At 36.9% G+C, this 23,870-nt stretch overlaps 1 protein-coding gene across 2 annotated transcripts in view; it reads right to left on the minus strand.

The window, feature by feature from the left end:
• Positions 1-23,236, minus strand: part of ODAD2 (outer dynein arm docking complex subunit 2) — a 63,543-nt gene extending 40,307 nt beyond the window's left edge. Inside the window, exons 1-10 of one of the 2 annotated variants that reach the window (XM_054390182.1) lie at positions 23,013-23,236; positions 22,200-22,357; positions 20,639-20,834; positions 19,977-20,083; positions 19,413-19,549; positions 18,281-18,397; positions 16,943-17,163; positions 15,578-15,700; positions 15,240-15,384; positions 34-180 (exon numbers count right to left, since the gene is read on the minus strand). In XM_054390182.1, the coding sequence (XP_054246157.1) occupies positions 34-180; positions 15,240-15,384; positions 15,578-15,700; positions 16,943-17,163; positions 18,281-18,397; positions 19,413-19,549; positions 19,977-20,083; positions 20,639-20,834; positions 22,200-22,357; positions 23,013-23,236 (1,575 nt within the window). Of the gene's footprint in view, positions 1-33; positions 181-15,239; positions 15,385-15,577; positions 15,714-16,940; positions 17,164-18,280; positions 18,398-19,412; positions 19,550-19,976; positions 20,084-20,638; positions 20,835-22,199; positions 22,358-23,012 lie in introns of both variants that reach the window. The other variant, XM_054390181.1, reaches the window with a different exon arrangement.
• Positions 23,237-23,870: the final 634 nt, after the last annotated feature.

Below are 23,870 nucleotides of genomic sequence, written 5' to 3' on the forward strand. Positions count from 1 at the left end.
ATAATCATTGTTCTGTTTGACAAAGCTACTTACCTGACATTTAGTCTCTTCTGTATCGAGCAAATTAATCAACACTTCAAGACATCCAAGGTCTTTGATGGCCATCTGACAAGTTTCTTGAGCCAGATTGAAATCCCTCATTGAACACAATGCGATTAAAGTAGCTGTTGGATTACCTCCCTAAAATAAATAATTAACAAGTGTGGAAAGTGCATTTAATATAAAACTTAATGTCTTCTACTAGTACTAGTAAACTTCTGCTAAAGAGGAAAGATGCTAGATCGTTTTGATTCTGTGGTGTTAAATAAAGCAGACATAATAAGAACTGGAATTATTGAAGTCAGTAAATGGTGATGAAGATTGAAGTGAGAGTGAATAGAACAAGTGACAAATGTCTAATATGGCTTGCTGTGAATGGAGTAGAAAATTCGTCTAGTACTGTGAGTTTTGTATGAGTGTCTGCATATAGCAAAAGAACACACAGTGAAGATACAGACATTTCAGAGAAGCTATCCACATTATTTGCTTTGATATTCACTCTGGAAGAAAACAGAGATTTCAACAGGAATCTTCTATTGTGGGCATATGAGAGGATTTTTCTGAAACAGCAGACACTGTAGGGTTTTTATAGAAAGCCTTGACAAGGTGAATAATAACAACTTGCCATTAGTGGATAACATTCTACTGAGTTATGAGGAAAACAGGGTAAGAAAAAGTTGATTTAGTAGCACATATCCTCCTGCTTCAAACTGTCCTGTTACCAGTGTCCTGGGGAAAAAGAAATATAATGTCAGCTTTGAAAAGAGTTCAAGGGTTATCCAAGGCCTTTTAGCTGGACAAATTGGGAGGCTATAATAAAGAACAGAATTAGGAGAGCTCTGTCTAAACACAATATACTTTGAGTCACCACAGAGCTGTTAAGAGAAGTCCTACCTCACAAAAATATTCTATGAGAAAGAGGAACACGATCACAGAGAGCTCCACAGTCTAGCATAGAGGTTTGCTTATTGGAAGCTAAAGGCATAAAAAAATGTAGATGAGGAGTAAAGTGCAAGTTTGCCATTGTGCAGTTAATTGTAATTTGGAAGAAATTACTGAGGAGCGATGATAACTTTTCCAGCAGTGGAAATTTTTCAGTCAAGATTGGATGTTTTTCTAAAAGATAAGCTCTATTTCAGTCACAGCTACTAGACTAAAAGAAAGAAAAAGATCAAAGAATACACTCTGTGGTATGCAGAAAGTTAAACCATATGATAACAATGGGTTCTTTTGAACCTATAATACAGATTTACTATTAATCAAATCAGAGATGAACCCAGCTGCATACGTAGCAGCAACAGAAGCTGGAGTGCATGAGCAATGCCAACTGGTGCTGATGTGGAAGTTACAACTTAGAGCACCTAGTAAATCAAACTACACTATCCACCGCCCACATGCCTCTGAATTCCAGAGAAGCTTTGGCTCCCAACCAGATCTGAACTGTGCTGCTCAAGCCCATTTCTTTCAAATGACAGTTTTGAAACGGTAAAGGACTCTGAGCTGACCCTTTCCAGAGGAAAAATACTTTGCTAAATCATGCATATCATACTGAAATACACAACACTGAACAACGTTTGCTAACCTGAAACAAGCAGATCTAACAAAACCAGGACTTTGGAAGACTATTTCTTAAATGCAAACAGAAACTAAGAAATATACAGTAAAAAAATCTTAACATGTGCTTCACCAGATACCATGAATGTAGTAGACAATCGCAAAAAAAAAAAAAAAAAAAAAAAATACCCATAAGGAATGTGAGGAAAATACTACACAAAGTTTCAGATCAGAACTTCCACCAGACAAGATTTCTGCTGATTAATAAAGTGTATGTAGATGGCTCTTCACAGATAAATTTTGCTTAGATTTCTTCTAACAAAAGACATACACAGAAAAATGATTAAATATACAGGCAATTTAAAAACATCTGTAACAGATAGTGTCCTAAAGGAAGACTCCCACCATTTTTTAAATCATTATTGTTATCTTCCCTTCAGAAGAAAATGAAAGTGTTTTGCTCTAAGAACATATTTTGATCAAATTTGAAAGTATGTCCTAAGGAATAAAATACTGTAACCATTTTTCAAACATTTTCCTAGAGAAATCACTTTGTCTACACATATATCAAAGTCAAAATGTTATTAAAAAAAAAAAAATCCCTAAGATACGATTCCCAAACGACACCAAATATTCTGTATCTCAAAGGGACTACCAGCTGCCCTCTCACAGTTTGTGGTCTTTTTGTATAGTTTAGGCTTTGAGATTTACTTTGCTTTGTATTATAAAAAAACCTGCAACAGGTTTTTGAAGTGCAAACTTCTGTTTTTATTGTTTTACACAAATGTAAGAAGTGTATTGCTAACCTGACAAGTGATGTCTCTTCTTTTGAGGAGTGCTCCTGCAGTGAAACTACATTTATACATAACATGGTGATTCATAATTCACTTATCTCATGTGTATAATGCTTAGCATATGACATTTAATATGGACCAGGCTTTTAAAAAATAAACAAATATACTAAATAAAAAGTAGAACCATATATAAAAAATATATATGGATTAGATTCTTTTCTCAGTTTCAAAAATGCACACGTCACTTTCAGTGTTTTTAAAGTAAAAACCACAATAAAATCCTTTTCATATGTGCTGAAGCATCAGTTCTACAAAATATGAAATATTACTGATGGTTTCAGAAATTATTTTTTGTTTCTTGAAGTTATCATCACAGTAAGTCTTGCAGCACTTACAGCACATTTTAAAATGCATGGAAATAGTTACTTCTTCATTAAGCTGACAAAAAAAAAATCAGCATTATGATGTTGTACCATTTGAAATCCAATATGTTGGATGCAAAATAGACTCTACTGGCAGATCAACAAGCAGTTTTAAGTGCTGAAATTAAACACAGATTTAGTTCAAAATGTGCCTCTCTTCCTATATAGTGGCATCATTTATATATCCACAAATTGAATGAAAACAAAACAATGCCACTGCCACACTATCAGTAAAACCTCTTTTGTACAATGTCTCTGTTATGCTACTCAGAGGTCATGGCTGAGAATTACAGAACAGTAAAGAATGTGTAGCAAAGCCTTTCTTTTGTTTTATTTTTGAGGTCTCTAACAAAACTCTTTCACAACACAATAATGCACAGATTAATCTAGCTACAAGTTTTAATGTACCTATACAAAGGCAGCTGTTTTAGCTGATGCTAAGATTGTACATAACGTGGTATCTGTGAGTCCAATCCCACACGTTTAGTCACCACTGTACTAGAACATCCTTACCTGGCCTTGCTCCTCCAAATCTGACATCAGTAAGTCCATTCTGAGCAGACAGCAAGGTGGAAGACAAACTTTTGGATGCATCCAGGCCCCCTTTTCCTTGTCATGCTTAGGGTTCTATCTTTATCCATTTTAAAAACCCTAGGCCTTCAGGAATTCTTCCTTATGATCTCAGGGAATGCTGGATAATGCTGCTGAAGAATTCAAGTACCATCTGACAGCTTCTGGCAGAAATTCATGCAAGTACAGTATGCTCAACACTCCCTGCTCCAAAACCTAATGAAAGATGTCTCAGCCCATGGCATGACAGTTGGAAATAGATGATGTTTAAAGGTCCCTTCCAACCCAAACCATTCTATAATCTCAATTTATGGTGGCTCCTTAACCACACCAGTGGTAGGAAAAAAGCTACCTACTTAGTATTAATATTTGGTAAAATTAGTATTTAAGGTCATCCTATCCACTTCTTAAGCCACAAAGAGTTCCAGAGGGAGTCAAAAAACCAAAATTACCTACAGGAACATATTTCAATATTCTTAAGTGTTTCACTTTTTTTCTCTGTAAGTTTGTTAAATGAATTTTATAATGAAAAGAACTGGCAAAGATGGTTTTGTGCTCATTTTGTAACCATTACCTCCTAAAGCAGATTAAATCATCTTGATTTTCAGTGTTAGGGCAGTAACAAGGTTGGTTGCCCAGGATGTTACACAAGTACAATGTTTTTAAATGGCAATGTATCAAGCAAGAATTCAATAAAAGGTAGTAGGAGGCCAGAAACTCATCCAATGTTGTTTTTTAAGTTCAGGAAACCAGAAGGCATGATGTAATGGGAAAGAAAGAAAGAGGAAGCTCAGAAGAGTCATCAGTGCCTTCAAAAAATTATGTAATGAGTAGGAAAGCAAAAATCTCATTGAAGATGAAGAACACAAAGTGTAGAAAGCAACTATCAGGCAAAACCACGAGCTCTTCAGTTGGCTGAAACTCATGAAGCATATGGAGAGAAAATATAAGATCACACAACCAAGAATTAGCAGGACAACACAAGCCTGTGTGGAGAGAAACCAACATACAACCACGAAGGGAAACGCATGTTAAAATCATCATTTTGTTTGCTACTCCCATAATAATCAAGAGAAAAAAAAAACCCTGTTAGTTGATGGCAAGCTTTCAACACATGAAACCAATAACTCTAAAAGCATTAATAGGTCCTTTTAATGCATTGGTTTTTAGTATGTTCCATACACAATGTCAGTGGTGATGTAGTAAACACTGGGTATGCTATGGATGCAACTAGTCAGAAAGTACTTAGATAAATGAGATGTTTTCCTACTAGCTGAGCTTAATGGAATCTGCTTTATGGTACTGTGGCTGATGCCAAAGACCAAGATTAGTCTGCAGTGTTGCAGAAAAAAAAATCTGAAGTTAACAATGGAACACAACATAGACATTACCTATCAATATCACAGTCTAGTCAGGCAACAAAGCAAACTTTACAGTTATTGTTCTTTAGACCTATGGCTAAAGTTTAGCTTGTTATAATAACAGTTCATTTTAGTTACTGTATTAAGTCCTGAATAGATACCTTACTGTGCACATCTGTGACAGCAGGCCTATAACTGAATAACAGGAAAGAAAATTGCTGTTTGTGTGCTGGTCTGTCATTCTTAGGTATAATACACTCTAGTTTTGCTTGTGATGACATAAAACCTGAGTAACAGTTACAATATACTTGATAAAATTAAGACCAAGCATACCAGGTCAATATGTTTTTTACAAAATACTGAAAGAACAAAGTAGTTTTATGTGATATCCAAAATAAAGTAGGTCAGATTACAGAAATCTATGTATCATATCAGAGATTTATTTATAACAGAATGATGAAACTCTTAGAACAAAGACAAGAAGTGTAATCCCAGACCAAACCAGCATTAGAATATTGTCATTTCTATAAAACAAGAAAGCCAAAATTAGCAAAGGATGAAATAGAATTCTGCATTTATTCTTTTGTAACTTTTTGGCTTTCTGTTAACTTGACTCTCTCAAATTACCAGTCATTTTGTAATTTTCTGCTGGAAAATATTTCAACATTCAAATAAATGTTGATAAAGCTTAAAGAAAGACTGTGTAGTGCAGTATAACATGTAGAATATGCTTCAGCAAGGCAATTTTTCTAGTGCTAGTGAACCTCTGGACACTGAGTTTTGTTTTGGTTAAATTCTAGTTCCAATTTTTCATTTCAGTTTATAAAACATACAAGCTGCAACTTGTTAAGAGGTGAGTTATGGACAAGTATAACTGAGTTATGGAATAATTCCCTGCCCTATTTCCTGAATCTTCTGGTGTTCTTTGGCTACAGCCTGGCAGTACGTAAACCATAAAGATTAATATAAGTAAAACCAGTGGAAAAAAAAAATCACAGGCATCATCAAAATCACAAAATCCAAAACACTGACACCAAACTAAAACCATTCACAGAAGCTGCACAGTTGTAGTTCAGATTAATACCTTGACCCTGACCCTTCACAGTGCCAAAGGTGACATGTATGTTATGACACAGGCACAGTGAGTGAGTTTAAATTGTCACCATCTTTTATGAGATTGAAAAGAAATGAGTTTGTAAACCAAAACATAAGTCTATTATTTTCTGAGTGAAGAAGGTGGTTTTGTTAGGCAATTGTTGATTCCCTCTTGAAAACTCTCCCAAGACACATGTCCATTCTGTTAGCTTTTTTTTTCCTGATTCCTAATAATTGGATTCTGCTATGGAGGAGATAAGAGTCAATGTAGTTCTTGCACAGACATAGGAATTTTTACTTGATTGGAATACTAGAATGTTTTTCTTTGTAACTTCCCAAACCTCAAACTTTGAGAGAAGCAAAGTTGCTGACCCAAAAAACACAGAAATCTGGCCAAGGTAATATATAATAACAGTGCAAGTTTATCTTCTTGTTTCTGAAATTTTCAGTTTAGGAGTGCATTTGATGCATGAGGACAATTTTGCAGAGACAATCAACAACACTCTTTTAAATCTCGGTTTGGAGATAAAATCCAAAAAGATTTTAATGTGCACAGTAAACCCACCACCCCAGAGTGACTTCTAGATCAGATCACTGCAACAGACCTTAATGTGGGATTTAATCCAAATGATCCATCAGAAACTACTGTTACTTCAAAATGTCATCATTCCTGAGAATGTGTGAGCACCGAGGTCATGCTGAGTTTTAGCTCTGGCTTAGGTTTTAGTTACCACAGACTCACCTGTAGTACCTTTGGCAGCTGTACTGGAGTTCAGACCAGCTCATGTGGATAAAGGTCACATGAGGGAAAGTGTCTTCAGATAACCCTATTTAGAGAGTAAGTCAGATTGTCTCCAGCTACCACCACTCTCCCAGTGACACTCCACCATGAATGAACTCAACTTCAGCAACAGTCCAAGGCTTCCCCTGTTTATCATGACAGTTCCTTTTAGTGCCTTGGCACTAGAACAAGATATAACCCCCTGCTTGTCTTTGGCCACTACATCTGAGGAAAATAAAGCATGTACACATTTTTAAAAGAACATGCAGATATTAGCAGGAAACGGGGATTGAATGAGAAAGAGAAAAGGGTCTAGGATTACATAAAAAAAAAAAAAGGCAAAAAACCAAGCCCAGCACTGCTATTTTTTGATTTAACATTGATACTTTGTAAACCTTGACTGCAGACTTGGAGATGTGACAGTGCTGCCCTTAATGAAGAGGTACTACTGACCTTCTGTGACAGTGTCAGACCTTCCCAAGTGATTTTGATTTTGCCTTACATTTGGCTCACAAAAAGAATAAAAACCTTAATGTTACTACAGATATTTTATTTTTTTTATGGATCCACGCGTTTGAGAAACCAGTGGAAGTAAATCTGTGGAGAAAATTTAATGAGGTTGAACTAGGAAGGGCCTGAGCCTGTATAGACTACTGGAGAGCTATCCCACTGTTGGCACAGGCAGAAAGGACAGTGTCATTTGAAACCAGCCATAAAGATTTTGCAAGAAAAAACAAAATTATACCAACACCCTATGAAAAGCAAAGAGAGAAATGTTCTCTGGAAAAATAAAACAAACTTTAAAACTGATCTTAGTGGGAGGATAGGAAAACACAAATGAAGATACGGCTGAGGAACAGACATGCATTTGAAATAACTGCGTATAGTAAGCTGGGATTAAATGGAGTCTACATCCAGTCTAGAACTCAAAAACAACGGAGAATGCTGTTCTCACTTCAGAAAATTATTGGTAGCTTTCAGACACAATCATGTTCTAATTCTTTAGGAAAGCCAACTATTTGATTATCTGCCAACCTAGAGTGGCAATTTACAAGTATTTCAGAGGTACAGTAGTTAGTGTCAAATCAGTAGCCCTTGAACTTCATTACCTGCTTTTACAATTGAATACAAACATGCAGAAAGAGGAGAATCAAACAGCACTTATTTTATATGCTTTCCCTCAGCCCTTTATTTTTGACATATGATCTTTCTTGGTTTTGTTGTTTGTTTGTTTTAATTGAATTCTGCTGTTTTGTTGGTTTTGTTTGAGGTTTTTTTCCTTTATTTCTAGCTTGTCTTTCATCTCATCAGCTATGAAACTCTTAGGAATGGGTAACCCTGAGAACATTAAATAAGCCTCTGCTACACAGACATTCATCAGAGCTGGTATTAATGGTAAAAAATCAACTGCCTGTTATGAATTTTATATGTCTCTTGTGATGAAGAATGATTGTTTGTACAGTATTTTGAGGAGAGAGCTATGCAAGTCTTCAGAGTTGCCAATTATAATAATCATTTGAGTGTTCACCATTTGCCAATATTTCCTACCCAGTAAATTTATCATTAAAAAAGATTTCTTTTTCATGATCAACATTGGCTAGGTTGTTAAAAAATATATATCTTAACTATAAAATGCAATTTTTCCTTATTTTTATTTCTTCTTATTTTTTTTCCCCTGAAGTAATCACATTCTTTAATGAAATTTAAAAAAAAAAATCTTGGCTAATGCTGGAAGATGGGAACAAAAGATGTTCTTGAACAGGGGAGAAGAGAGTGATATGAAGGGTGACAGGTTAGCCAAGGCTGGCCGGTTAGCCAAACATGTGCCTAGAAACACTAGCAGGTGGCACAGGATTATGTCTCATACATTTGGTATTTTCTTTAACATAGCAGTCTATCATTTAGCCAAACTACAGCAAAATACATTCTTTGTCTTGATCTTTCAGTTCAATTGAATAGCCTCCTTCATATTACTCCAACATATATTCTCATAAGGGAAAAATTTCATTGTTAGGCACTCTACTAATAAGGTCAGGTAAATTATCTGCAAGGTTGGTCAGTCCTGAAAGCTGCATTACAGGGGCAAAATTATTTTATATACAAATATTTCATATGCACTTCTATAGGCTTATTTTGTATCTAATAGCTAAAATATAATCTCAAGCAAGTCTTCATATTGTGATATTATAATGAAAAGCCAGCTAACTCATCCACAGACTGTGGGGAAAAAAATAATATAATGTGCAATATGTTTCCTACACAGACTAGATACTTTTGTTATTAGATTCTAATATTTGCATCCATTCCATACCTAGGGCCTGATTTCAAGATTACAGATAAATTCTTTGATAGTTTTTGCATGTAAAACGATATTCTAATTTGGTCGTGCATCTGACCAAATTCATAGCTTCTATGCTGATCATCTAAGTATCCTATTATAATTGTGAAGTTCTACCCACCAGTCACTTTTTCTGTGAAAATGGAAGTAGAGACAAGAAATGGAGAGTTAGTTCCTCAGAATTTGCATTTGCAGTCTCCATGCAGTTTGTTTTTCAGGAATATCCATAAACATCAGAGATTTTAGGCTTTTTCTATGACTATTGCAAAACTTTTCAGCAATCTCACAAGATGTAAAACAAGTAAACAAACAATGGGCACTTTAGTGGGCACATTGGAACTCTAATACTATGTTCTTCTTGCAAAATTTATCATTAACTCTTGTGTAGTTTCACCTTACTCAGTACTTGAAGACCCACTTTATTCCTTAGGCTAATATGCTCATGTTTCTTTTGAGGTTCTGTATTTGAGAATAAAACAGAATTGGTTTTCTGCTAATCCCAAAGTACAATCACTTTCTTAATCCCTGCATAATTTATGAATCTGATTTAAATTTTTATAATGAGTACTAGTGTAATCTTAATAACCTGGAATGTTTCCAGTACCACTGTAACCTAAGAAAGCTACACTTTTCCATTATGCAATAAAAACCATACTGCAACTGTCTTCTATTTCATGCAAATTTTGAGAGGAAAAAAAAATCTCCAAGCCACATCAATATCTTTACAAGTGCCATAAATTCATAATTGCATCACACAGACAGGTTGCTGTGCACACCACTACCTGTTAAAACACAGGAGGGCTGAGACTGATACAGAATTTTCATTTGCAGAGAAAGTAATAATTTATATTGAAAGGCTGGATGCTTTCTCTCACTACTTTTTTTGAGGAAAATACCTATTTTTCAGATATCCAAAACCTGAGACCTCAGATATGATATCTCATTTTAGACATAAACTATGACTGACTTTATATTCATGCATAGTAGGAAAGCATGCAAGCAGCTGTTGACTTCAAGAGTGATGGAGCACTAGAACTGACTACCCAGAGAGGTTGTGGAGTCTCTTTCTCTGGAGACTTTCAAACCCCACCTGGATGCATTCCTGTGCAATCTGATCTAGACAGTCCTGATTCAGCAGGTGACGATCTCCAGAGGTCCCTGCCAGCTCCCACCATTCTGTGGTTCTGTGAGAGAAATCTCACACTGGAAACCTTGTGTGTCAAGTGTAAAAGAACTCCACACACACGACTGCCTTTTAAGTTTTGGTTCTAAATGTTCTGAAAGAGGTTCCTGTTTCCATAATAGTTTGAACCTTCCTTGTCCACATTCCCACCCTTCAAACATACCTGGATTTCTTGCACCCTGGTTTGCCTCAGGCCCCTAAATACCAGCCTCTGGATGTCTCTCTGTCTTTTCCCAGGGAGTAAAACTATCCCACACAGTTTATCAATTTCATCTACATGAAATTCTCATTTCAGATCCTGCATCTTAAATCCTGGCAGAGCCTCACTGCATCTTTTTTACTGCCTATTTGACTTTCTGCATTTCTAACCTGTACCTTTCTTCCATCCATGTGCAAAGAACTCAGCTGGGGATCCACTATTCCTTCCTGTAAGCCAGCACACAGTTGAATTTCCATAATTGGTAAATCTGAGTTTCCCAAGAAGAGGTGATAAACCCTGCCTGCAGTAATACTGCAGTAATACTACTATGCCTGCAGCAGCCACACTACATCCTCCTGGCTCAGCTCTGCTTGCACTGCAAAGGGGAAGCAGAAGTGATGGGTAGTAGGTCTTGCCCACCCAATACTCACTGAAAAGACATGAACTGTAAGAACTAGACCCATAGCTCTGATTTGTTAGACTTCCATTTCCTCAACCCAATTGCCTAGAAATAAGTGAGGATTTTTACAGAGTTGGACAGAATGAAAAAGGAAGAGGCAAAGACCAGAAGGAATACTCCTGTACATTCCTGTCTCCCTGGTCTGTTTGCCATCTTTATGTAGTGTCAGCCCAATACAGCAGGGCTTCCTGCCAGCTACAGAAATGTTGCTTGAACACAGCAGTCTTCCAAAGGTCCTGCCAAAAGGCAGCTGTGGAGCAGACCTGAATACACCCACTGTATCCTGCAGTTCTTTCAACCTTTTCCTTGTTCAGTGAATGAAACTTCACTGAATCATGTATCACGTTGTCCTCCTCTCCCAGCCATCCACTACCATGCATCACCAGGGCACACAGGCATCTGGGAGCTGGCATTCAAGACCATGCTTGGGGCACATCCTCCTTAGCTCATGTGCAGTACCACAGCCTTTCCCCTGCTCCTGAACCTGGCAGAAGATGCAAACAGCTGGGCAGAGACAGCAAGTTCTTTCACCGGTGATTCCAAAGCAGAGAAGAAACAATGCTGTTCTGGGAATTAGGTTGTTCTAACTGGAAAAATTCAAAACAGATATAAAATTAGTAGATATTTTAAATGAAGTGTGAGATTTAACTGGTTTATGAGTCTATCCATGAAATACAGCCAAAAGGAGAATGACTTCCCAGATAAGAAACTGATGTAACTGCCATGGTCCTGCAGAATCCTATCCAGAGCTCAGCCTAGCATAGGTGTAGATATAAATCACACACTTTTATAGGGAACCAAAACCAAGCAGTAGAGGGGCTTAAAGGATTAAAGTCTTATTCTGGAGATTGGAGTTATTCCTGGCTCAGTCACCAGTCCCAATTCAACCCTCAACATCTCAACTTTATCTTAAAACCAGCAATAATCAGCGCTCAACAGCAGGCTTCGCAAAGCACTGTGCCCAGCTTTTATTTCTTTTACTCCTGCTGTTTGCCTTTCCACCCTACTCCTAAAATGTTTCATATGCGAAACGTAGTCCTTCCTCTGGAAATCCAACACTTCACAAGCAATATTTTAGTCAACAATGTGATATCTCAAGCGGGCTCTCCTGAGCGACTCTCAGTTACAAACATCAACAGAGCATTTCATTCCAATTTTATCTAATCCAGCCCCAAAAGATGCCTAGATTCATAGAACAGTCTGTGCTGGAAGGGCACTTAAAGATCATCTAGTTCCAATCCCTGAATGGACAGGGAAACCCTCCCCTAGACCAGGTTGCCCAAGGCAGTTGTGCCTAGCACAATGCCATCACCAAACTCACGGACATATCTTTGCTGCCTGTTCTTAAGTCAATGAGGTGACATAGCAAGAGGACAAATGTTCTATCTTCTTTTTCACAGCTCTGGGAAGCTTGAAGGTCAGACAAGCAGCCAGACCACAGAAGTAGCTGCTTCCTAGTGGAACAATTCCAACATGGTTGCTCTTTCCCAGAAAGAAGGGGGAATAAAGAAGGGCAAAAAGTCAGAAGGGAATTTCTGCCACATTGGGATTTTCTGTCCATGAAGAGGTATACATATACAGAGCCTCCAAGCAAGTTTGCTTTATACAGGAAGCAACCATCTTCTCAAGTTTGCGTGACAATCTAACATTAGGATAAAAACTAGGGCAGCTTTCAGGTTTTATGGAAGTTTTCTGTTCCCAAGCTAGTCCTTTATGGAGTCTTACTTTAGCAGGCATTCACAAAACGGTTGCACCTACAAATCATGTTTGCTAACTTGGTACATCAAACATCTATTATTCAAGGCACTTTATTAAATTTTTAAGATGTGCAAACAATGTATACAACCTCTGTAGAACCCTAAGCCCTCTATAACTTGTGCTTCTATATAAATATCCTTGTAGATACTTAAATATCACAGCCATAAATTTCTTCTCTCTTATGTTGCATGTGTCGTGAACACTTGCCTACATGAACAACAAGAATGCCAAAAAATCTCCTAAGTCTGGCCAGAAGTGCAGTATTTATACTTGAATTAAAATTAATTCCATGTGCAAGCCGAAGTAGCACTCCATCAATAAAACATTTCAACCACTGTCTGTGGTATGGCACTGAGGCATCTCTTTCAGCTTTATCTGACACCAGGGATTTCTTGCTTTACGTAGCTAAGAATCAAGACAGAACTACGTAAATATCTCTTTTAGTACTTTGTTATATATATATATATATATAAAATCAAAAGTACTATTGGAAGGCTCAGGTCTACATGAATGCGTAAACAAGTATACATTTGAATTCTCATAACAAAACTTTGTCATATTATGGAATTTTGTATTTTAAGCACTTCTTGACAGGTACATACAATGGGATCAAAAATATTCCCCTTTCTTTTTCTATTTCTAAGCCATTTAGTAATTTTGCTTGTTGACAGCTGGAAAAAATATGCTGATTTCTAAAACAAGGAGCACGAAGAATCTATTTTCTTATTTGCTATTCTCTCTCTTCATTCCAAATGGTTTTGTGCAAGTGCAGATATCTTTCAGTACTGAACCAAGTTCAATACTAAAATCTATGGTTACATGAAGGATCTAGAGAGGACAAAGAGTTTGAGAATTACACAACCAGGAGAGAAGAGCTTTGTTAATAAAGAGGGTGGTCCATAAATGGGCCAGTGAAAAGGTTTTAGAGTTCATCGACAGTAATAATCATCACAAAGATTGATTAAGGGAATGGAACGTCTTGCTTATGAGGGAAGGCTGAGGGAGCTGGGTCTCTTCAGCTTGGAGAAAAGGAGGCTGAGGGGTGACCTCATTCATGCTGATAAAGATGTAAAGGGCAGGTGCCAGGAGGACGGAGCCAGGCTCTTCTCAGCGATGCCCAATTGTAAAACAAGGGGAAACATAAAAATAAGAAGAAACCTTTTCACTGTGAGGATGACAAAACACTGGAATGGGCTGCCTGGAGAAGTTGTGGAGTCCCCTTCTCTGGAGATATTAAAAACCTGCCTGCACACGTTCCTGTGTGACCAGGTGGTCCTGCTTTGGCAGGGGGGTTGGACTGGATGATCTTTTGAGGCCTCTTCCAACCCCTAGCATTTTGTAATTCTGTGTCTGTATGTAAGGAATGCCAGGTATCCTCTTCTGAAGGACCTTGGGTCTTTACTCAAAATTAGCATGATTATTTCTTTGAGCTCTCAGAAAAGTACAAAGGTCCGTAAGACGGAAGGAAACAAGACTGAAAGATTTGAAAACAGCACCTTGAATTGTGCAAATGTAAATAACTGCATAATGTATGTACTAATGTATATGTTGTGTGTTCAGCATTAGTGGGTAGCTAAGCAAGTTGCATATTGAATGTTACACAAGGTTGCATTTGCAAGGGGTTATTCTAGCACAGTGAATACAGAGGTCCAACCTATAAAAGATAAGGCACAGAGAATTGAAGAGAAACTTCTATTGTCTCTGCTTTTCTGCATCTGCTTGGCTACAATCACTAACATCAGTCCCACATATATGAACTGAGAACAAGCAGTATGAGTACACTGAAAACTTTTCAAAACAATGAGAATAACTTCTACAGTGGTTGAAGAACTGGAAGGAACCAAAGCTTTGCGTATTCCTCACAAGTATTTCTGCTGTACCAAATGCCAGCACCATCATTTTATCAGTCGGATGTGTATAGTCTGTAGCTGCACATGAAAAACCAAATAAAGCAGTGCTTTTATTAGTAACTCACAGTACATAAATTCCAGCACAAACTTGTAAAGGAATTTCTCCTGAGGGAAAAACACCATTAGTTTTAGAGTTTTCCAGAATAGTAAATGGTCGTTGTTTTTTTCTTACGTTTCAGACATACACAGAATTCTAAACATCTATATTTATAGGTTCCAAAAGATTTTCAACAAGTCTGTGTAAAAGAAATTAAATTTTGTTGCTTTAGAAGAGGCCTGTTTATGATACATTTTCTGTCCACTAACATCATCCACCCAGACACAAGACCACGTTAGAATTGCTTCAGTCATGCATTAATCATAGTTGATGAAAGACTTTAGGCAAGTACTCAGTTTTAATAAAAACTCTTGAAAGTTATTATCCACATAAAGAAATATCTTGGAAAGCTTCACTCAAAAAGCAAAACAGAAACCAAATAATTAATAAAGAAATTATACCATCTTCAGTTTAAAATAACACTGAAGAGATGGGTCTAGATGAGCCAGAAAAAACAGTTTAGAAAATTAAAATAGAAGGAGAAATGGCTGCGTGGTAAGAACATCCACAGTTGAAGGGTTTTAACATGCTACATAGCAAGGCTATTCTGAAATATATGGAAGGTGGAAAGGATGAGGAGCTTGACCGGTGTCCTCAGATGCAGAAGGTAAAGACTACAACCTTTTTTTTTTTTTTTTTTAATTTTTTCAATGAAATCTATCAACACCTCTCACTTACCTTTAAAAATTTTGCAAGTTTCTGAATTCCCCAGTATTCTGATGGCAAATCAGTGTGTCTTTCCTGGTGCCATGCAGGCTGTTCTTCGTCTGACTCGCTCTCCGAGGAACTTTCACTAACGTCTCTGAACCTGCCTGATGATTTACTACAAACAAACAAACAGCATCACCCATTTTAAACAGCTATAAACCAATGTGAGCAAGCATGTGTCACACAGGTGACAATGCTGCCTAATAACAGTGCTAGAAAAAGCTAACTGACATTGTCAGATACTAATTACTGTAGAGATGGAAAATAAAAATTAATAAAGGGAAGGAATAAAAACAAATAAGCCATACCGATTTGAAGGTAGCTGTGCTTTAGCAGATGCAGAGGAAATGCCACTGGCTTTCTTTTTTATGTTCAGAGACACAGAATGACTCCTCTTTTCCTTTCCAGTATCCTTTTTTGCAGCCTTGTCGCTAAAATATTTGGGTTTTTATTAAAAAAATAATTAAAATAAATAAAATGTTTAAAAATTGTAAACATACATCAAAGCAAATAGCTATGGCTGGACACATATTATAATGTCTGTGTATGCGAGCAGATGAACCTGCAACAATGAACTTCACTAAACACAGTGTGCTGTGTCTTAAAGGATAGGATAGGATAGGATGGGATGGGATGGGGTAAATGTGATACAAGAAGAATGAGCATATGCAGGCAAACCACAGGTCCATTTATCCTAGAGTACCATCTCCAACCATGACCAATAGCAGCTACCTAAGTAACAGGTCCCTAATTTACAATGTTAGGAAAACAAAGTGCTCTGTAACAGCTCCCTACTCTACAATGTTAGGAAAACAAAGTGTTCTTTCAAGGCTGTGCTGGTCATGCTATCACAGTCACAACAATGAAAGAGAATACTACTCATGATTACAATTTCATTACATCTAGACACTAACAATAACTGTGGGGGAAAGAAGTTAAGCTTTTGTCTCTGGAAAAACGTGTTTTTTAACTGATGACTGTAGGTCACATCAAAAATCTCTTTAACATGTTTCTTTGCAATATGTCAAATTGGCAGCCTCAAGAAGATGCTTTGTTGTTGTTGTAGGATGGCAATCAAAGCATTTCCTTCAGATACTTTTCTTTCTCCATAAACACAAAATCAGGACACTTGAAATCAGAATGGAGCTCTGATTTCAGCAGATATCCACCAATACCCAGTATATGTAAACTCTATTTTTGGGAGTCCAAAATTTGAGATAATCTCACTAATGAAGACTGTTGCTACATAAAGCTAGAAAAGTGACTTTTGTGGTATGAAATTATTAAAAATTAGTAGAATAAGTAAGAGGCATCCTGATTTTCCATCTCTTTTGCTTCCTTCAGAAAATGTGTTTAAACTGTTCTGTCTTGCTGTAAAGGACTTTTTACACCAAAAAGATGATAACCTCACATTCCTGGAGGACTGGTACTGCAGATTGTTGTAAGAAATTTCTTGCTTTGGTAATGGCATGACATTATCAAAGTTTTTGCATGACATCCAAACTCAGCAATCTCATTGGTAGTCTGTACTCTCTTCTTCGAAACTAACATGCAGTAAATTTTGTTTTATTGCCCCTGATTTAAGATAACAATGCAAACCTGTAAATGCAGCCCAGTCATTACCTGTTTATAGAGATCTATGGGAAAATTCCATTATAAAGATAACTACTTACCTGTGGGAAGCAGAAACCTTAGTATTCTTCCATGTGATAGATGGTTCTAATTTCTTCTTATCAATGGATCTCCTTCCTGCTTCAGAACTTTTTGGTTTCTCACATATATTCTTTTCTGTAAAATCATCAAGGTTCTGGGGTTGGCTGGAAACCTTAGCATCAACCACTTTCATATGCTGATAATTTTTCTCAGATGTTGATTCTTTAAAAAAATTATATTCCTAATTAAAGAAAGAGATATGGTTTGTCAGTCATACTGGTATATGAATAATGCATATTAAACTAATACATTATAAGCACAACTCCTGGATGTTGTGTTTAAAAATTGTATGCATTAAATGTAGAATCATATTATAAGGTTAAAGTCAAATTGCCTTTACAAGCACACAGCATTAACCAGGAAAACAGCTGCTACCATGTGCAAATTAAAGTTTTTGAAATAGATGAGCTAGCTAAATTTGGAACTTCCTAAACACACTCATTTTCTAATATGTTAAATAATTTGTGCCACAAGTGCTTTTATAGAACCTAATTCCGAATGAGCTTTAAGATCCAGAATTGCAGTCAGTCATTTAGCTTTCAATGGATCATTTATATAAAAATCATTTTCCTGCATAAGGGATTTACAAAAAATTCTCACAAAAAATCCCCACAAAAAATAATGAATATAAAACTGAACAGAGGTTAATATAAACTGCTAAACTTCAGTTCTGAGTAATTTAAATTTGATATAGTTTAGAGTTAATATAAACATATTCCATTGCATATTTTTTTCTTCTTCTGCCTCTCAGGACAAAACAATGTTGAACAAGTCACATGCAGCAATGGAGATGAGTGGCACCTACCAATCCTTCAGCTGTCTGTGTCAAGTACCATGCCTGATCAAAAATATCCCAAATAGAAAGGACTCTTGTCAACTCTTATTCTCTAATGGAAAATATTCAATTTTTACAGGAAAGACAGCTTATGATCATTAATTATTATTATTATCATTGCAGCTGTCACTTCCAGATAGGTGAAGCCATTCCTCTGAGTATCCAGTTCAAGGCAGTTTTAAAGAGACAGTCACGGTATGATCCGGTTTTGACTAGACCCTGATGTGAAGCATCTGTCCCAGGCTTGCTGACCCAACTAATCATAAACTCATGCTAATTCCCTGATTCTAAAAATGTACTCTAGACAAGACAATTTAACATGTGACAAACTAGACAAATCACAGGGGAACTGATGCCATAGCTTGACCAGCTAAGACCACATTAAAACGCATGTTTCCTCCAGCACTTTGTGCCAACACTGCAGCTCTAAATGTTAGCTGAAGCAAGGCCAGTAAATACTTACCTGTTTAGCCATATTTTCTACAAATCTAGGTGATCTTTCCCTTAGAAATGTGACAATGTCTTTGTATATATCACTTTTTCTTTCATAATCAATGGAATCTTTACCCTCTTGCCAGCCCTTTAAAAAAAGGAATAAATTTAAATTAGTAGTAGCATTGCCTCACACAGGTAACTTAATCTGCATCATAAAATAGTATTAAAGAGCACAGAGGTCATGCTGTAATGAATTAGGTACTGAAGTCTCATGCTCAGCAGACTCCATCAAACTTCAGTAATACTTTGTAAAGATTCATAGACCATCTCCATGCATCCCAATAGATAATCAAGATATTACATGGAATTGTGAAAGTAAATACTGTCAGTTAATTGTAATGTGTGTAGCTACACTGAAAAGAGTTAATGGCATATGACAAACAACCAAGTAAATATGAGCTTCTAGTGCTCTATGGCAGATGTCTAAAAGTATCAGAAAATAATATAATCTGACTAGCCTAGGCTTTATTAGCTTCATCCATTAGAAACCTGCAAAATTTCCCTGGACTTCTTAATTCTTAGGAAACAGATCTGTGGAGTTATGCCTGATGGACATCAGTCTCTCTTCAAAATGAACGTAAGAGCTCTGGTCACTTGTTAACACACTGTATTATGCCCAAATAAAACTTATCTACAAGCAAAGAGGTAACCAAAAGGAAAAGCAGAGAGAAATAATTTCTAAAAAGCTTCCACTGAAAGAGAAAGAGCAGCTTATCATTTATAAAAAGATGAAAGCTAGCTATATCAGCTACACACAATAACATTACACATCAAGACAAGTGAGGCACTATAGAGGCAACAAGCCCCACAGTACCTTTACAGAGGAAGTGTGTGAAGGATTGTTAGGACACATTTCAAGACTAGACAAACACTGCTAGCAAAAAGTGCAGAATACACTCCTAATATAAAACTTAGAGAAAAAGCACTTAAAACATATGGGAAAAGTAACACACATTTATTATTGTGTCTTCTCCTTCTGTACCAAGAAACTAATTCTGCAGGTCTTACAGCCTCAACACCACTGCTATAAACCTGATGGATTTTTGATTTTAGCAGACAAAAATATTCATTACTCTGTGGAATCTTTTATTATTACTTACTCCGTTTAAAAACACTCCTGCTGTGCTGCAAGTGATATGCAAAGGATCAGTGTCATGTGGTTTGATGACTAAATAGCAAATTTCTCCATGCAGTTGTCTCCAGGGAGAAGCTCGGCATCCATTAGAGAACGTGTAATCTGTAACCAATTAGCATTAGTGTTTTTATCCTGTTTAAAAGCTTTTTTCCATATTACACTTGATGATTAATATAACTAACATGTATGCAAATAACATTCATATTCAGTTAGGAATGAAACATGCAAAGATCTGTGACCCGTGGCCCAATCCAACTAAGAACTGCAGCTGTACTTCGTACTTCTCAGGATCAGGGACTCGGTTTACTTCCTCTACTTCCACTGAAGAATTTCATATAATTGGAGATTATTTCTAGAACTAAAGGATGAAGAACAGCACTCCATATAAAGTAAATTTAAACATATTTTCAGATAACTTTAAAGTATACATAAACACTTTAAATTAATTACTGAATTTAATTTAGCAAATTTCACGCAGAAGTACTTTAATAAGGTTATATAAAAATGTGAGACATGCTCTTATCTGGACCTGATGTATATTCCAGTGATTCCAGCAACGTATCTTCTCCTTCCCCAGATAAATCCTTGAGAAGATTCACTTCATTATTTATAGCATCTGGATTTAGCCTTACAACTCTGCAACAAACAGAAAATGGTCTAAAATGTATTCATCAAAAGGATGTACTAAGAGAAATGAGGAGAGAATATTACATCTTTTTTTTTTCTTTTACATTCCATCTTAATAGTAGCAACAAAAATCTGGAAATGGGTCACCTTCCATTGTTTATCAGTTACTTCAGTGACATTTTAGTTTCATAGATAATATGAAGTCCTTGTAACTATGAAACAGACTCAAGGTAATACTTCATACACTTCCATAAAGAAATAAACATTTCCCTGAAAATATTTAACTGCAACTTTGCTGTTTGTACAAACGACTTCAATTTACTACCAAAATGAAAAAACATATGCAATAAAAAACCAGTCACACATTTGCATACCCACACCTATAGCAACATATTCAGAACAAAAAAATGTTTCTATTTCAATGACTTAGTGAACACTGGAAGTTATTTGAATGGATTTCTTTATGTCACACCAAGAGCACGTCTTGCAGATTAACCCCAGTCTGATTTAACAACAAAAATTGCACTGGCTAACATGCTTGTCTTCCATTTGAAAAGCACTTACTGTGAAAGGTGTTTCAAAGAACTTTGAAGCAGCTGCAAATCCAGCTGATGAAGAAGAAGAAAGATTTTCATTTTCATCTCTGTTTCAGGGTCATCATGCTTTTTCACCTTGTCAACTAAACGCAACACGGACACATCTTCTCCTTCAACAGTCCCATATTCAGCACCAAGAATTTTCGCTATAGGATCTCTGTTAGCTGTAGGCATGAAATAGAATCATATCATGTGATACTATACTAAAAATTATTAGGATAGACAAACACCTTTTATCTCAATTACTGAATAATTTTGATACTATTAATTTACAGTAAGACCTTTGATAATGCATACAGTTATCCATCAAATATTACTGTATGATCTATTCTTTGTGGCAATTCGAAATGCACTTTGAAAGGTATGGAAGCATTATGAACAAAAAGATTTTTTTCATTAAAAAAATACAACCAAATTGCTTTTCAGAACAAAGATTAAGATTCATTCAACCAAGAGGTGAATATTAAATATTTCCCTTTATCAATAGCCTCCTTTACAGAAAATATACCTGGGCAATCACCAAACCAGAAACTCACTGAAAAATTATCATTTTGGAACTATGATTTAGTGTTAAAGAAATCTTTAAAGTGTTCTAGCAGCATTCCAAACAGCCCCATTAGTTCCTCAGCTATGCCACCTGCTCTTTTTGGTAACCAGTGACCTAACTGCATGTCAACGGGTTTTACAAAACTAGTTTGCTCTGTTGCTGCAAACAAAGTCCCCTGCATCTGTGAATGATACCCTATCCATATTATTTTTGCTTTTCCTTCATGGTTAATTACTGTCAATGACAGATTCTATATGAGATGGATGTGAAGTTTGATCCAGTGTGAGCATTTATATTTTAGTGTTGCAGATGCAATTTCTACTAATGTTACCAAAAATAATACTGATCTCTTCTAATGTCAATGTAGGAAGATACCCAGTTTAGCATATCATAGTTCTTCCTTTCATTTTAAAAATATAGGGCTTAAATATGACACAATGGAAGTAATTATGCCTATATTTTAAAAGCCATTGTGAGGACTTGGAAGTGCTCACTGTGCACCTAGTGCAGGTAAGACTGTCATATGCACAGAAGTTTTTCTTTGGCTGTTTTTTAGGGTGTAATATTTTAAAAGAGGACTAATCCACAAACACAGGGAAAACTGCTATTAGCCTCCATTAAGACATTCTTTCTCATAAATTTAAACCTTCTCTCTGTTGTAGTAGCTGGGCTAATACTCAGTGCACATGAATTTGTATATGAGATTAAGCAGTTTTAATTTTAGCATTATTACAGATCATTACTGATTTCTGTGAAAATGAAAGGAAAAATAGTCCTTCATTAAGTTCTGTATCAGTAGCTTTAACCACCTTTGTGAATCAATACCTTCCCATATGTTTAAAATGAAGAAATGCCTTCCTTCAAATCTCATAAACATTGAGTAAGAAGATAAACTTTTTAAGGGAGGGGAAAGATGAGAAAATTAGGGGAAAAAAGAGAAAGGAAATAAAAGAGGGAAAATGAGGGGAAAAAAATTGGAAACCTTCAAGGCATGACTGTGCTTCCTTTAACTTTTTTTCCATAGCAATTTGGAGCAAATGGGACAGCTGGTCAAAACTGCGAACTCTGAGAGTGGATGCTGTGAGGAGAAGCAGTGGTTGGCCATCTTTGCCTTTGGCTTCAGACTGAACAGTTGCTTCACTAGAAAAATTAAATCATATCTTTTTAAAATAAGAATTGTAGAAATCAGCAAATTTTAGAGAAGAGTCTTGACTGTTATTGAAGCTTCACATGATAAAACATATACAATTCCTTTAAACTGTATTTCAGAAAACTCCCAAAGTAAACCAATTTATTCACTGCAAATCAGCTGACGGGTTGCCCAAAGGAGTTTGGGACACCATAGAAAGCCCACACTGCAGCAGGCTCCTGGCAGGACCTGTGGACCCATACAGAGGAGTCTATGCTGTAGCAGATTCACTGGCCAGAATTGTGACCTAGCAGGGGACCTACACTGGAGCAGTTTGTCCCTGAAAGCCTGCACCCTATGGGAAGGTCCCACACTGGAGCAGTTTGTGAAGAACTGCAGTCTGTGGGAAGGATTCAGGCTGGAGAAATTGCGACTTGTTTAAATCACTAACTATACAGATCATAATTTATCCCAACCAAGACAGAACAGTCTCAAACTCTCAAAAACTATACAAATTTTAAGTCAAACTTTTGCAGTATTTATAAGTAAAACATCCATCCATTTCAGCCTCCCAAATATACTAAGACTGTCTTTATGCTAAACAAGCACAGTTTTGCTTCATCATTCACCTTCAACATCTCCAACCAGACTGCTGGTTGGACTTACTTGATCTCATAACCATTCCCAAATACTGAAGAGTCCAATTGTGTTCTCCACTCAAGAGGCTCTCTGAAGACGAATGCTGCTTCCTGAGGATGTCTAGTGCTGAAGTCTTCAACAAATTTAATAATTTGGTCTAAAAGAGATTGGTTCAAAGGAGTGATTTCGAGTGTGCCAGTCCCAAATCCAGCAGCAGTCCACCGAGCTGCGCTTGCCAGTGCTGCTCCCATGGTCTCAACTAGTACCAAAGGGGTTCACCTAAGCAGAGAAACACAGAGAATGACCAAACAGCTCTCAAATGATAAATGCAATCTGCTGTGGCTGCTATAAATTGAAATAAACACATCTAGGAATGATTAGATCCTTAGAATTATTCTTAGAATAATGTAAATCAGCAAAGTGGGGAAGGGGGGACTGAAGGAGGCAGTTCACAAATTTTAAAGAAATAGGGAAACCATATGAAAACTTTTTTTTTTTTTTCCAGCTGGCACTATTAGGACTCAGGGAGCTGACAGCAGAAAGCATCTGCTGTGGCTGTAGTAAAACGCTCTCACGTTCTTGTAAAGTTGATTTCTCTGCTAAGAATCGTATGTGCAGGGGGAGAGACACATACAACTCCTAGCAATGACCCCTCCCAGCCATGTTCTTCAAGCGGAGGAAAAAGAGGGTGTCAGACTCGCCCGTGAAGCCTGGAGGGACCGAAAGCCACCGAAAGGAGCGGAGCGTGGGGAAGCCTGTCCCTCGATGAGAGCTCAGGGCACCGGCATGGCGCCGGCCCGCCGCGCTGCAGGGCAGGGCGTACCCAGGACACAGCCTGGGCTCAGGGCTGCCAGGGCAGACGAGGGGATCCCGGAGCCCCCCGGG

This window comes from Indicator indicator, chromosome 20 (assembly GCF_027791375.1).
Source record: "Indicator indicator isolate 239-I01 chromosome 20, UM_Iind_1.1, whole genome shotgun sequence".
In the NCBI taxonomy this organism is placed as follows: Eukaryota; Metazoa; Chordata; class Aves; order Piciformes; family Indicatoridae; genus Indicator; species Indicator indicator.